At 53.8% G+C, this 13,527-nt stretch overlaps 1 protein-coding gene across 8 annotated transcripts; it reads left to right on the top strand.

Annotated features, from left to right (window-relative positions):
• The first annotated feature begins 867 nt into the window (after window positions 1-867).
• On the top strand, window positions 868-13,377 carry AKAP8 (A-kinase anchoring protein 8). Of its 8 annotated transcripts, none has more exons than XR_014880741.1 (16): window positions 868-993; window positions 2,345-2,383; window positions 2,490-2,522; window positions 2,643-2,738; window positions 3,671-3,941; window positions 4,679-5,246; window positions 5,839-5,980; window positions 6,273-6,322; window positions 6,689-6,722; window positions 7,411-7,507; window positions 8,134-8,275; window positions 8,852-8,945; window positions 9,194-9,324; window positions 10,689-10,784; window positions 11,600-12,033; window positions 12,353-12,496. XR_014880741.1 is itself a non-coding variant. In XM_085214841.1 (16 exons), the coding sequence occupies exons 1-15, from the start codon at window positions 975-977 to the stop codon at window positions 12,878-12,880; spliced, it is 2,340 nt and encodes a 779-aa protein (XP_085070967.1). In that variant the 5' UTR covers window positions 868-974; the 3' UTR covers window positions 12,881-12,893; window positions 13,229-13,377. The 8 variants fall into 8 exon arrangements, 5 of the variants coding, with proteins under 5 accessions (XP_085070967.1, XP_085070968.1, XP_085070969.1 ...); XR_014880742.1 differs by having other exon boundaries at window positions 11,600-11,746; window positions 12,353-12,495; XR_014880743.1 differs by having other exon boundaries at window positions 11,600-11,789; window positions 12,353-12,490.
• Window positions 13,378-13,527: the final 150 nt, after the last annotated feature.

The following is a 13,527-nucleotide window of genomic DNA, read 5'->3' on the forward strand; positions in this document are numbered from 1 at the left end:
TCATTTTTCCCTTCATAATTCCTTTTTTTGGTCACATTTCCCTCTTTTGTCCTCACTTTCTCCTTTATCTCTCTCCTTACACTCCTCCACTTTCCCCACATATTTCTTCCCATTTCTCTTTTTTCACTTTTTCCCATTTTTCCTTCACATTTCCTCATTTTCCCCCAATTTATTTTCCTTTCTCATTTCTCCCATTTTTTCCTTCACTTTCCTTCACTTTCCCCTCAGATTTCCTCATTTTTCTTTTCCCGTTTCCTCACTTTTCTCCATTTTTCCCACTCATTTCTTCATTTTTCCTTATTTTTCCCTCCTACTTATTTATCTCTTCCCCTTCATATTTCATCCCTTTCCCATTTTCCTCTTCTTTTCTTTCACTTTTCCCCTCTACTGTCTCCATTTTTCCTTCACTATTCCTTATTCTTCTTCCTTTTCCTTCATTTTCCTGTTTTCCCTCTTTTTGTTGCTCTTTTCCTCCCAAAATCGAACTGAATTCCCCTTTCCATGTTAATCACAGCCCCTCATGGAGCAGCAGAGGGACGGGGTCACGCTTAGGGCTGGGGTCAGGGGTCAGAGGTCACGGTGTCACTGTGCTGGCGCGGGGCTGCGCAGCAAGAGCAGGCCTCGGCTCCATGGCAACCACAGCTTCCGCCGCCGCCGCCCAATCAGATGCGGATACGGACATGATTGACGGCACAGGAGAGCGAGTGGGGCCTGCGGCAATTCACCAATGGGATTTGGAGTTGGGCGCGAGGCGGGGCGGCGAAGCCCAATGGGAACTGCGGAAAGACCGCGCCTCTGGGAGCGCTCGATCAAAGACGCTTCCAGTGGGCGGTACTTTGACTTAGAGCCAATCGGTGCCTTCCGTGGGCGGGCCTAACGGCACGGTTGCGGCCAATCGACGGCGGGCACGGTGCGCCTGCGTATTGCGCGCTCGAGCGGCTGAGCGGAGCCTCGGTGCTGCGGCGGAGCACGACATGGAGCCGGGATACGGCGGTACGTGCGGGCCGAGGGCTGCAGGGGGCGGCCGGGCCCTTCCCGGTATCCCCCGAAGCCTTTCCGATCCCGCGGGGCCTCCTCGCCGCATCAACAACGGTTAAACCTAAGGGGAGAGGTTGTGCCCGCCCTCTGTGAGGGAGAGCCGCAGCCCATTGGCTGAGCGGAGTGTCGCTCAGCGCGGGGCGGCCGCTGGTTGGCTGATAGGTTGTGAGGCTCCGGGGGATGGGCGGTGGGAGCGAGAATAGGGGAAAAAAACGGGGAGGGCGGGTGGGGGTGGATTCGGTGCACCCACCCCCCGTGGTAGGTTCCTCTCGTGGGGGTGTTTTGGTGTTGGGGGGGGGGGGGGAGCGGATCGGGGCCCGGTGCTGGAGGAGCCTCAAAATGGCGGCGGTGCGGCCACGCCCCAGCAGAACCCCTCAAAAAACACTGAGGGGCGGTGCGTGAGGTGACCTCATAACATGGAGGAGAGGGAAATGTGTGCAGGCACGGAGTGGAGGATTGGGGGAGAGCAGCGTTAAGCTCAGAAAGTGGGGATTTAGGTTTGATGTGAGCAGAGAAGGTTTTATTGCCTTCAAGGACCTTTCCAGCCCCACTCGTGCTTTGATCTTTCAGGACCCTTCCAACCCGACCATTCTGTTGAGCTTTGAGACCCCTTTATATCCAACCATTCTGTGGCACTGTGGTTTTATCACTTTCAAGGACCTTTCTGGCCCGTTCTGTGGTTCTGTGATCTTTAAGGACCCTTCCAACCTGAGTCGTGCTGTGATGGTGCAGTTCTGTGATCTTTAAGGACCTTTCGAACCCAACCCATTCTGAGGTTCCGCGATCTTTAAAGACCCTCCCACCCCAAGCATTCTGTGATTCCATGGTTCTGTGGTTTTTCTTTAAGGCCCCTTCCAGCCCATTCTATCATTCTTTGGTTCTGTGATTTTTAAGGGTTCTTCAACTCAGCCATCCCATGCAATAGCTGCGGCACATCTGACCTAAAACCAGACGTTTTGGCCTCAAAATCCACCTGCCCTCTGTAATGCATTCTGTAGATCGTTTTCTTAAGGGGTTGATAATGCTTTGGATATAAAAATTGCCTTTTATTTCCCAGATATTTCATGAGTTTTCTTCTTGGGAGATACCTGCTGATAAGACACTGCTGACATTGGGTTGTTAGTAACTGCTCACTAGGGTAGCACAAAGCTCATTCAGCTCTCTGAGTAGGGGTTCCCCAGGGAAAGGATTCAGCTGGGCTTTGCTTTCTGATTGATTTTAAGGTAATTAAGGGCAGAAAGTGAAACCGTGCTGGAAAAACACCGAATCCTGAAACCAGCTTCCTTACTTTGTGTTCTTCTTGCAGGTTATGGCTCCTGGAGTACTGGAGCCACCAACACACAAGGTGAATTGCTTTATATTGATATATACATTAAAAAACAAACAAAGAAACAAAAAAGTGGGAAATTATCTCTTGAAGCTGAATAATCTATCTTTCTTCTCTCCCTCAGGTACCTACGCTACGGGTGCGACAAGCTGGCAAGGTGGGTGCTACACGGAGCTGCCTTCCCAAAAAAGACCCCGAAGCCACTGTCTGGGAGCAGACAAAGGGGGAAGATGATGCAGCAAAGCAGCAGCTCTAACTCCTGTTGGTTCTGTTGTAGGCATGGCGGCAAAGGAGAACTACGAGGGGTCCTCGTGGCAGAGCTGGCAGTCCCACTACGAGAGCCCCAGGGCGGAAATGGGGAAGGCTGCACAAGGTCAGAGGTCCCTTCTAACCCAAACCATTCTGTGACCTTCAAGGACCCTTCCAATCCAAACCATTCTATCATTTTATGGTTCTGTAATCCTTAAGGACCTGTCCAACCGAACCATTCTGTGATTTCATGGTTCTGTGACTTTTAAGGACCTTCCAAGCCAACCTATTCCATCATTCCATGATCTCTAAAGGACCCTTCCAACACAAGCTGTTCTATGGTTCTGGAGCTTTTCAACCCAACCAGTTCTAGGATTCCATGGTTCTGTGACCTTTAAGGACCATTCCAACCCAACCAGTTCTAGGATTCCATGGTTCTGTGACCTTTAAAGAACATTCCAACCCAACCAGTTCTAGGATTCCGTGTTCTGTGACCTTTAAGAACTATTCCAACCCAACCAGTTCTAGGATTCCATGGTTCTGTGACCTTTAAGGACCATTCCAACCCAACCAGTTCTAGGATTCCATGGTTCTTTGATCTTTAAGTACCTTTTCAACCAAATGATTCTGTCTGTTATTCTGTGATCTTCAAGGAACCCAACCCATTCCATGGTTCTATGTTCCTCAAAGATCTTTCCAACCCATCCCAAGACTGTATGTTCTTTAAGGACTCTTCCAGTCCAACCCCTTCCAAGATTGTATGATCTTTAAGGACTCTTCCAGCCCAATCTGTTCCATGGTTCTATGATTTGAAGGATCCTTCCTATCCAATCCAGACTGCGGCTATGTGATCTTTAATGACCCTTCCAACCCAACCATTCAGTGGTTCCATAATCTTGAAGGACCCTTCCAACCCAATCCATTCTGTGATTCCATGATCTTTAAGAACCCTTCCATCCCCAGCATTCCATCGTTCCCTGGTTCCAACACCCAAACCCACCCCCAGACCCCAACACCTTCGCGATGCCGCCCTCACCCCGACTCCCCTCCCCCCAGGCTACGAAGGTTATGACTACTACAGCGCCCCGAGCACGGCCTCCGGCACCGCCGCCACCTACAGCTACGGCCCCACTGCCACCCCCAGCTCCTGGGACACCCCCAAAGCCCCCGAGCTGCCCCTCAGCGACGTCGGCATCGCCTCGTACAGCAGCGAGCCCGCTCCCAGCGACAACTCCGACTCCATCATCGCCAAAATCAACCAGCGCCTCGACATGCTGTCCAAGGAGGGCAGCGGCGGGGCCGGGGAGGGCGTGGAGGAGCAGGAGAGGTGAGTGTGTGCCATTCTGCTTGAGTTACTAACGCTGAAAAGAAGCAAACTTTGGTCTGACGTGGTTTTACTTTCAGATTGGATTGATCTAATTGCGCCGTTTCCAGCGTTCGTTGAGTGATAAATAAGCTTAGCTGATAGCTTTCAGCTGGCCACATGTCTGCACACCTTACAGAGAAATGCAACAATGAAATAATAATTTTGCTTAGTTGTTTGTCATTGTTGTTGGTTGTCTCTTTTTTTTCTGTTTTTTTTTTTGCTTAGGAGTGTTGAGGTATTTCCCAACGGGTATCTGGACCTCTTTTTTGCTGTTTATTTTTGTGCCTTTCTGCTCCTGGCTTTTGGAGCTCTCCTTTTGCTGATGGAGCCCTTTCTATGCTCCCAGGGCTGTGGAGCTCCTTGTGTCCATAGCTAAGTTTCCCAAACCCCCTTTTAATTTGCATCCCTTTTTCTCGTGGCTCTGTTCATTTGTTTTCTTTTCCAAATCACTGTTCCAAGTGCACAGACCCTCTAGGCAGACACAGACACCCACATTTAGAATGCTCTTCCATTTTTCTAGCCGAGCACGCTTGAATTGTGACCCATCCAGGCTCGCACACCCTACAACCAAAAGCAAACACCCGTATTTAGAATGCTCTTCCACTTCTTCTTCCCGGAGCACCCAGGCTGTGGTACAGCTCACCACAAGCACCCGTGCTGTGCTGTTCCCCCTGCTGACTGCTCTCCTCTCCTCACAGCTCCTTCAGGTTCGACTCCTTCGACTCCTATGACTCCCGATCCTCCCTGCCCGACCACGACGCCTTCCGCTCCCCCTACGACTACGAATCCGGCCCCGACCGCTCCGATTCCTTCGGGAGCCACTTCGACAGCCGCCGGGACCAAACCCGAACCCGAGGCAGCGCTTACGGCGCGGTTCGTGGCCGGGGCCAGAACCGACCTCAGAACCGGGGCCGCCCCAACGCTTACGGTCGCCCCGAACACTTCATGCCCTCATCCAGCTCCGAGCGGCTGTCGGCGCGCTGGAACGAGCTGAACTACATGGGGGGCCGCGGCGGGGGGCCCAACCGCCTGCCCTCCCTCTTCTCCCAAGCCCTGGTCCCTGAATACGGCGACTACGGGGACTACGGAGACTACGGGGATTACGGGGATTACGGCGACTACGGGGATTACGGCGACTACGGCGTGATGGGGATGTCGGGCGTGGGAATGGGGCGGTACGGGAGCGCGCCCTACGGGTACGGAGCGGGGCGGCAGCGCAGCCAGGAGCGGATGGGCAGCGCGCCGTGGCACGGGAACATGCTGGGGGTAAGTGGGCACTGCTGGGAGCACGGCTGTGTGGGGCTGGGGGCTTCATCTTCTTAATGAGTTTTGCTGGCCTTCAGTGACCCAAATCCCCCATTCTTTGCATGGGGGATAAAGACTCTGTGTGTGCTCTGCCGGGCTGTGGGGCCAGCAGCAAAGCCTGCATAGAAGTCTGTAGGATCGCTTGGGCTATAGGGCCAGCAGCAAATTGTTTTACGGCTGGATAAAAGCCCATAGGGTCACTTGGGCTATAAGGCTAGCAGAAGCCTTTGATTATGAAGTCTGCAGGGCCAATTAGGTGCCCTTGGCCTGGCTGTAGAGCCAGCAACAAATCCTCATCCAGCTAGATCAGTGCGTATGGGATCACTTGAGCTGTGGGGCCAGAAGCAAAGCTTTTACCAAAATCTGTGGGGTTACTCAGATGCGTTGAGTAGCTGTAGGCCCTACAGCAAAGCTTTTTTAGGGTCACTTAGATGTGCTCAGCCTGGCTGTAGGGCCACGTGCCCTGCATGTTTGAGGGCCTGCAGCAGGAGGCTTCAGTACCACGCTCATTGTGCACAGAGCTTCTGGATTGACTGATTTCTCCCCTTTCTAGCCCAAAAGGAGAGGATTCCGAAACCGCTCCGGGGTCCGGCCTGACGGCGAGGGGGGACGCAAACGGAAACAGTCTCAGAGTGGTGATGAGCCTGACAGCAAACAGGCGAAGAGCGACAGTGACGGCGACGACACCGACAATGGTACGGGCTGGGAGCTGCCTGTTCCCCTGTGTTTTTAAGCATTTAATCCTCATTTAACTTAAATGTTGAGGCCCTTGTGCCCCTTAGCATTGTTGTAATGCATTCTCGGTGCCACCTTGGCAAAACTGAGTGCCTGAGGTGAGCTGCTCTGTCCCTGCACCCGGACTGAGAGCAGAGGGAGCAATTTTGGGGCTTTCTTTGTGGTTTTTGAACCATTTTCATGGTGTCTGGGGACTGAGCCGTGGTGATGAGCCCTTGTCAGCACCTCTAAAATCATTTCTCTTGCACGCAGCAGATGAGGGCGAAGGAGAGGAGAAGTCAGGAGATGAAGCTGACAAAGGTGTAAGTATGACGTTCATAGGTTTATTTTTCCAGTCCTTGTGGCCATTATTTCCCTCTTTTTGCCCTGAGCTGAAAGCCCTGCAGGGGGAAGGCACCTCATTAAGCTCTAATTCAATCAGGGAGGGGTTTCCTTCACTCCCCACTCAGTTCTCAGGCAGGGTGGGGATCAGTGCCATTTATTTTGACGGTGAGAATTGCTGGGGAGACAGGGAACCAAAAAAGTGATTTTCTGACTGTCCTACATCAACCCTTCACTCCCTCCTCATGTTGTCCCCTTTCCCCTCTGCTTCTTGAGGGGGAGGAGGAGAAAAGGAAAATCTCAAATTGCAGCAAATAAAACCCTTCTGTTCTCTCTCTGTTTTGCAGGAGCGGGGCAGCTGTGGCAGTGTGGAGGAGGAAGGTAGGGTGTGCTGCAGATAAAGGCACGGCAGCCCCAGATTGGCACACAGGTGCTGTTGGTGCTTTCAGGCTGTTCTCTGGTGAAGTCGAGGTGGTGGTGTGTTGTTGAAGTCTCCTTCGTGCCCAGCTCTGGGCTCTGTGCTCCTTTTCTTGAAGAATTCAGTGAATTATTACCCACGTTTGTGCTGGCAAATAGCTCACCTCACAGCTTTTTGCTCAGAATTCTGCAGATTTTAGGTCAGCTGCATCTCAGCCTCACAGTTATCAAAAGTATTAGGAAGACAGTACATTGAGTATCTCTCAAACTATCCTTAGCTGCAACACAAGCACTTCTAACATCCATTCTTTTATTGCTCACCCTTCTCCAGCAGCCCTGTGATTGGGAAGCACTGAGGACAGGAGCAGAAATAGCCGTTTTTTTCCCAACAAGCAAGGCTGGGCCTGTATCCCTGTCAGTGTCCTGGCTTTCTGTGATGCTGAGCTGTGACCCATTGCTGTGTGCAGAGATGGGAGCAGCTCTGGGAGCAGCGGGACAGGAGGCTTTGAGTTCTCCAGACCAAAAATGACAGTTTTTGAAGCTGAGCTTAGAGAGAGAACGAAAGAACTTTGCTCCCTAAGTACCTCTGCTGGTGAAGGGTGCGGCAGCGAGCGGCTCCTCAAAGGTCTGTTCTCATTTTCCCTCCCTCCAGCATCTGGAGATGGCTATGAGGAGGATGATGAGGAGATGAAGAAGAAGAGGGAGAAGCAGAGGAGGAGGGACAGGATGCGTGACCGTGCCATGGACAGGTGAGCAGCATCCCCCCCCCTTGGCTGCTTATCCCTTCTTATCCTCTGTTACAGATTGTGTGTTCTGGGGCTCTGACTGCTGGTTTCATCAGTTTTTGTTTCTTTTATGTATTTTGTGACTTTTATCATGTGGAGAACACTGTTGTTTAATGCAGCAAGGCGTTGTAAATCCAGAAGGGTCTATTAATTAGCAAATTATGCAGCCTTACCATTAAAGTAACACATCAGCATTAATCTAAAACCAACCAGGTAAGGTGCTCCTGTAGCTCAGGGCTTTCTGAAAGTAGGGAAGATTGTCTGTATTTTATATGGGACTCTCCTGCAGTTTGATTTGGCTGCTGTTAAGCTTGTGTGGGGTTTTCACATCTACTCCATGGTGTCACCTCCTGTTTTAGGGAGCAGCTGATGCTGCTGAACCCCGTGGGTGACACAGTGATGACTGTGTCACAGTTGGACTGGAAAGTCCAACCGTGGCATTTTGCAAATTAAAAAAAAAAAAAAGCCCAAAACAAAGAGATAGAAACTGCAGGAGGAGGCAGTAGCAATCGCAATCTTGTTGACCTTGTCCCAGAAGTTCAGCTTGTTCCTCACCCAGCTCATTCCTTGCTTTTCTTTCCCCCGTTCAGGATCCAGTTCGCCTGCTCTGTCTGCAAGTTCCGCAGCTTTGAGGAAGAGGAGATCCAGAAACACCTCCAGAGCAAGTTCCACAAAGAGACCCTACGCTACATCGGAACCAAGCCCCCCGACAAGACGGTCGAGTTCCTGCAGGTCCAGATCTTTCCGTGTCATTTCTGAGCTCTGTTTGCATCAGTTTGGGTTTTGTGAGGGATGGAGGGGTTCTTCTTCACCCCTTTACTGCCTGGCTGACATCACCATTTCTGTGCGTCACTCACTGACGTCGCTTTTCTTGATGCAGTTTCTCATAGTTTGGCACGTTGGGAAGATAAAGTAATGGTGAATTTAACCAGGAGAGCCAAGGATGAATGCTCCAGAAGTTCTTTACCATTTCGAATAGATAGAGCTGAGGAAAGATGCTGCAGCAGTTCTTTGCCAGCTGCACAGATAGAACCAAGAAAGGCCTGAGATGAGGGTTTTATTTTCTGGAGCTGATTGCTGTTTGCTTTTTGGGGTCAGATAAGTGAGGCTGTTGCCTTCTGGCGTCTGTTGGATGCCGTTGTTGTTTCCCAGTGGGCAGTGGGGGTATAAAAGCATCAACCTGACAGGGGAAGGCACCCAATGTGCTCCTTAATTCCCCACCTGTAGTCATCCTTGCGGTCTTTCTGCGGAGCTGCTGTTGTCAGCGACAGCTGAGGGGGTGTTGTGTGGTGCTGTTGTCCCCTCCAGGAGTACATCGTCAACAGGAACAGGAAAATCGAGAAGCGACGCCAGGAGCTGACAGAGAAGGAGGGCACGAAGCAGAAGCCGGATCCCTTCAAGGGTAAGAGGTGTCACCTGTCCAGGGACAGCAGCCAGCTGGTGCTGGGTGTGTTCTGTGGGGCAGAGTGAGTTTTTTGCCCATTCTGTAGAATAAATCATTGTGGGGAAGGGGGATTTCTGTCCATCCTGTGGTTTCTCAAGCAGCAGATCAGCGAGGCTCACGGGATCGAAAGGAGGCAAACCTCCAAAAGGTTGGGCAGAATGCCTCGTTTCCCCCAACTTCTGCCTAATATCTCCCCATTCCTGCAGGCATTGGCCAGGAGCACTTCTTCAAGAAGATCGAGGCCGCTCACTGCATGGCCTGTGACATGCTGATCCCTGCCCAGAACCACCTCCTGCAGCGGCACCTGCGCTCCGCAGAACACAACCGGAACCGCAGGGTGAGCAGCAGCCCCTCTCTTCTCCTCCTTGTCCTTCGTCTCTGAGGGATCCTCCTCTTTCTGTTCAGTCTCTGCCTCTGAGGAACGTCCTGCCTGAGCTTTGGGTTTATTTGCAGCCTCTAAGTCACTTCTATATCTATTTTCTATCCTTTTTACTAAAACATAAAAAGGGCAACAGAAGCATAAGGCTGGTGGGATAGCTGACCTTGTTTTTGTGAAACTAACAGTTGAAACACACAGATGAGTTGGTGCTAACCCAAACCATGCTATGATTCTGTGATTTTCATCTTGAAGATGCACATTTAACTAACGAGTTAACCAATGAGCGGCCGTAAACGTGCAGGCTGAGTTTTCCTTCTCTCTAAATCTGCATTTGCTGGAATCCTGACTAAAAAAATTCTGACTTAAAATTACTTTTGAGGGCACTTAAGGAATTCAGATGCAAGGCAGTAATGTCTAAATGAGGTTTTAGAAATGGGATGGGTTTGGGCCAATAACAAATTGAAGAGAATCCTAGAATGGGTTGGGCTGTAGGAGTCCCTGAAGATCATAGAACCATGGAATGGCTGGGTTGGAAGGATCCTTAAACATCACAGAACCAGTGGTTGGACTGGGGAAGGTCCAGTGGTTCCACTTTCAACCTCCTACAATTCTGCGATTTGTAGAAGAATCTGAACACCTCCAGCCCAAATCCCACAACTGATGTTGGTTTCCCTTCTGTGGTGTTGATTAGGTTCCCCACTCTGACATTTGTTGGGTTCCCCTTTCTGATGTGGGTTCCCCTCTCCAACCCTTGTTGGATTCCCTTCTCTCCAGTCTGGTTTCCCCCCTCCAACATTTGTTGGTATCCCTTCTCTGAGGTTGGTTGGGTTTTCCTGCCTGATGTTCATTGGGTTCCCCTCTCTGATGTTGGTTGGATTCCCTTTTCCAGCATGGGTTCCCGCCTCCAACGTTGGTTCGGTTCCCACCTCTGACACTGGTTGGGTTTCCTTCCGTTGTGTGTTGGGGTTCTTGCATTTCTTGGGTTCCCTTTCTGTTGTGTGTTTCCCTTTCCAGAGTGGGTTCCCTTTCTGACATTTTTTGGGTTCTTCTCTCCAACGATCGTCAGGTTCCCTCTCTGATTTTGGTTGGGTTCCTCACTCTGATGTTTGTTGAGTTCTCCTCTGCAGTATTAGTTGCTTTCTCTCCCTGACATTGGTCGGGTTTCCTTCTCCCACATTCATTGGTTTCTCTCTCCAACACGGGCTGGGTTTCGCTCTGTGATTTTGGTTGGGTTCTCTTTCCTATGTGGGCTCCCCTCTCCAGAATTTCTCGCGCCCCTTTGGCCTTTGGGTTCCCTTCTCCAACGTACCTTCCCCTCCCAGATGGCGGCCGAGCAGTTCAAGAAGACCAGCCTGCACGTGGCCAAGAGCGTCCTGAACAACAAACACATCGTCAAGATGCTGGAGAAGTACCTCAAGGTGAGCCAGAGGGGGCGGTGCTGAGCTCCGGGAGCCACACGCGTGTCTGCGTGTGTTCAGTGTGTGCTGGCTGTGCGCTGCAGCCCCGTGATGGGGAGAGGCTCCGCTCCCTCTCTGCTGCTGCCTTTGAAAAGGCCGAATTTTGGGTCTGGTTTCTCTCACTCTGGAGGCGGTTCACAACCTCTCGTGTTTTTAACTTGCAGACTGTACAGTACCTACCGTAACCCCCAGATCAGTTATGAACCATCACTAAAGACACAAAATAGCCAAACCAAAACAAAACAAAAAGCAGGAACTAAGCCCTAAAGCCACTCCGGGCATGAGGCCCGAGCTCAGCTGGGTGCAGCGTGCTCCGGGGACGGCCCCGAGCCACCCCACGCCCCGCACAGAGCCGAGCTCTGCAGAGACCCCACGGCACAGAGCCTCCAGGCGCCGCACCTCGCTCGCTGCCCCGAGATCCCGGTAGGAAGCAGGAGCTGCCCCCGGGCCAGCCCACGGCGCGAGGAGCGGGTCCTTAGGGCCAGCGCGGCGCCGGGAGCGGCAGGAGGAAGCCGGAAACCCGCAGGGGGCCGGAGGAGAGCTCGCAGCCCCGCGACGACGCCACGGAGCCGCTTCCCCCGACCCCGGGGGGCACCGGGATGCGCTGGGAGACCCCCCTTGTCCCATCGGCTTCACGTTGGCCTTCCCAACCCAACTGCGACTCCATCCTCTTGGGTCCGGCGCAAAGAGCCGCCGAGCTTTGCGTTCGCCCGGCGCCGCCCTCCGGGCTCTCCCGCTCGTTCAAGTTACGACTCCATCCATCTACCCCTTGCCAGGGTCCCCAGGCACGTCACCGGCACCGCCGTCACCTCCCGAGCGACGGCGTCCCACGCTGCCGGCAGAGCTAAGCGCGCCCGGCCGCCGGCCGTCGGCGGGAGGAGAGCGTGGAGCCATCCCGGCGCCGTCCTCCGTACCGTTCCCAGGTGCCTAAAGCTGAAAAAAGGGGAAAAAACTGAAGGATTGCAGGTAATGCCCGAAAGCTGCCTCGTCCCCAGCGGAGCCGGGGCGCTGCGTGCCAGGACTGCCCCGCTGGGCACAGCCGGCGGGAGGACTGACGGCTCCGCTGGCAGCCGGCATTCCCGTGGCTTTTCCCGGTGATTCCCGGACAAGGCTCCGGCTCCGGTGAACCCGAGCAGGGAAGAGCGAAACGTTGCATGGATCGCACGGAGGCGGCCGAGCGTGGGGCTGAGCCTCCCATCGGCTCCGTGGGGTGAGCAGCCCGCCCGTGTGGGGCCGTGGGGAGCGGGGCGCAGCCCGTGGGGCTCCCGCTGCTGCTCTCTGGGAGCTTCCAACGAGATAACGAGCTCCGACAATTAAAGCCACGCGCAGGGGGCGGCCGGATCCCCCCGGAGGAAGGCAGCGCTGTCGGATCTCCTCCGTGCGCCCGTGCTGTAGAGCGGGGCCACCGCTATTCGGGATCTCGGCTTCTCCTGCTGAAAGCGTTGGATCCCGCTCCCGGCGTCCGATGGTTCCCAGCTCCGCGCCCCGGCCACGCTCAGCGCAACCTTCCCCGCTGTTCTTTTTCCCAGGGGGAAGATCCGTTCACGGATGAGATCCCGGAGGAAGGAGAAGGGATGGAAGGAGCGAGCGGATGCGGCGCCGCGGATGTTGCTGGTTCGGCTGACAACAGCACAGAGCTGGGGGATCTGTGCGACGTCCCCAAGGATCCGGGTGACAACAGCAAGGACGTGGCTGACAGCGAGGACGGCTGTGACGGCACCAAGGTCACGGCTGATGCTGATGCTGAAGGGACGGGTGGCAACGAGAACGAACCGGGTGACGCCGGCGACCTGGGTGATGCCAAAGATCTGGGTGACGGCACCGAGGCTCTGGGTGACACCGCGGGCACGGATCCGCCAGCAGCAGAAGAGCCCCATGAGGAGTTCCTCCGCCGCCCCCCCCGGCCCCCACTGCTGCCCCCGTTCCTACAGGATGAGGACCTCCCCCAGGACGAAGAACCCCCCCAGGATGAGGAACCCTCCAAAAGTGGACCTGAGGGTGGGGAGAAAGAAGAGGAGGAGAAGGAAGCAGCTCTGGCAGCAGCTGAGCAACTCTGAATATCCCCACACCGTGAGTGTCACCCCCTCCCATCCCCCCCAGATTCATTTTATTTCACAGAATCACAGAATGGTTGGGTTGGAAGGGATCTCAAGGATCACGAAGCTCCAACCCCCCGCCACACGCAGGGCCACAACCTCCACATTTCACAGCAGCCCAGGCTGCCCAGGGCCCCATCCAACCTGGCCTTGAACACCTCCAGGGATGGACGGGGCATCACAGCCTCTCTGGGCAGCTGTTCCAGCACCTGAACTTTTCCCCTTATCCTGCATTTGGGTTTGGGGTGGGGACTCTGGGGGGGCACAGATGCACTGAGCTCTGCTTCTCCCCCCGCCCCTTTATTTTAGGTTGAAAAACGATGGAATCCGTCCACGCTCCCCAAGAACACACGTGAGGACGGCATCGCTTCGGTTTTGGGGGCATTTCGTTGGGATTTTAGGATTGAAAAGTTGTCGTTTGTTGGTTGGTTTGGGGGAATAAATTGGATTGTATCTGCTGGGGGTGGCCTTAATGAGGCAGAGTTGGGGTGGGAAGGGAGCATGGGAACTGGGGGGAGGGAGGGGGCACTGGGAAGGTTCTGGAAAAGTTTAGGTGTGCTGGGGGCAGTTCTGCACTGGGAGGGGAGGGAAAAGCTCTGGCAGACCCC

The sequence above is a fragment of the Meleagris gallopavo genome, chromosome 34, assembly GCF_905368555.1.
Source record: "Meleagris gallopavo chromosome 34, MGAL_WU_HG_1.1, whole genome shotgun sequence".
Lineage (NCBI taxonomy): Eukaryota > Metazoa > Chordata > Aves > Galliformes > Phasianidae > Meleagris > Meleagris gallopavo.

Excerpts from the sequence above, each read along its gene's own strand:
- AKAP8 (XM_085214841.1), top strand. Across the intron at positions 2,739-3,670 it reads AATGGGGAAGGCTGCACAAG|GCTACGAAGGTTATGACTAC; the intron begins GTCAGAGGTCCC and ends CCCTCCCCCCAG. Across the intron at positions 5,981-6,272 it reads CGGCGACGACACCGACAATG|CAGATGAGGGCGAAGGAGAG; the intron begins GTACGGGCTGGG and ends TCTTGCACGCAG.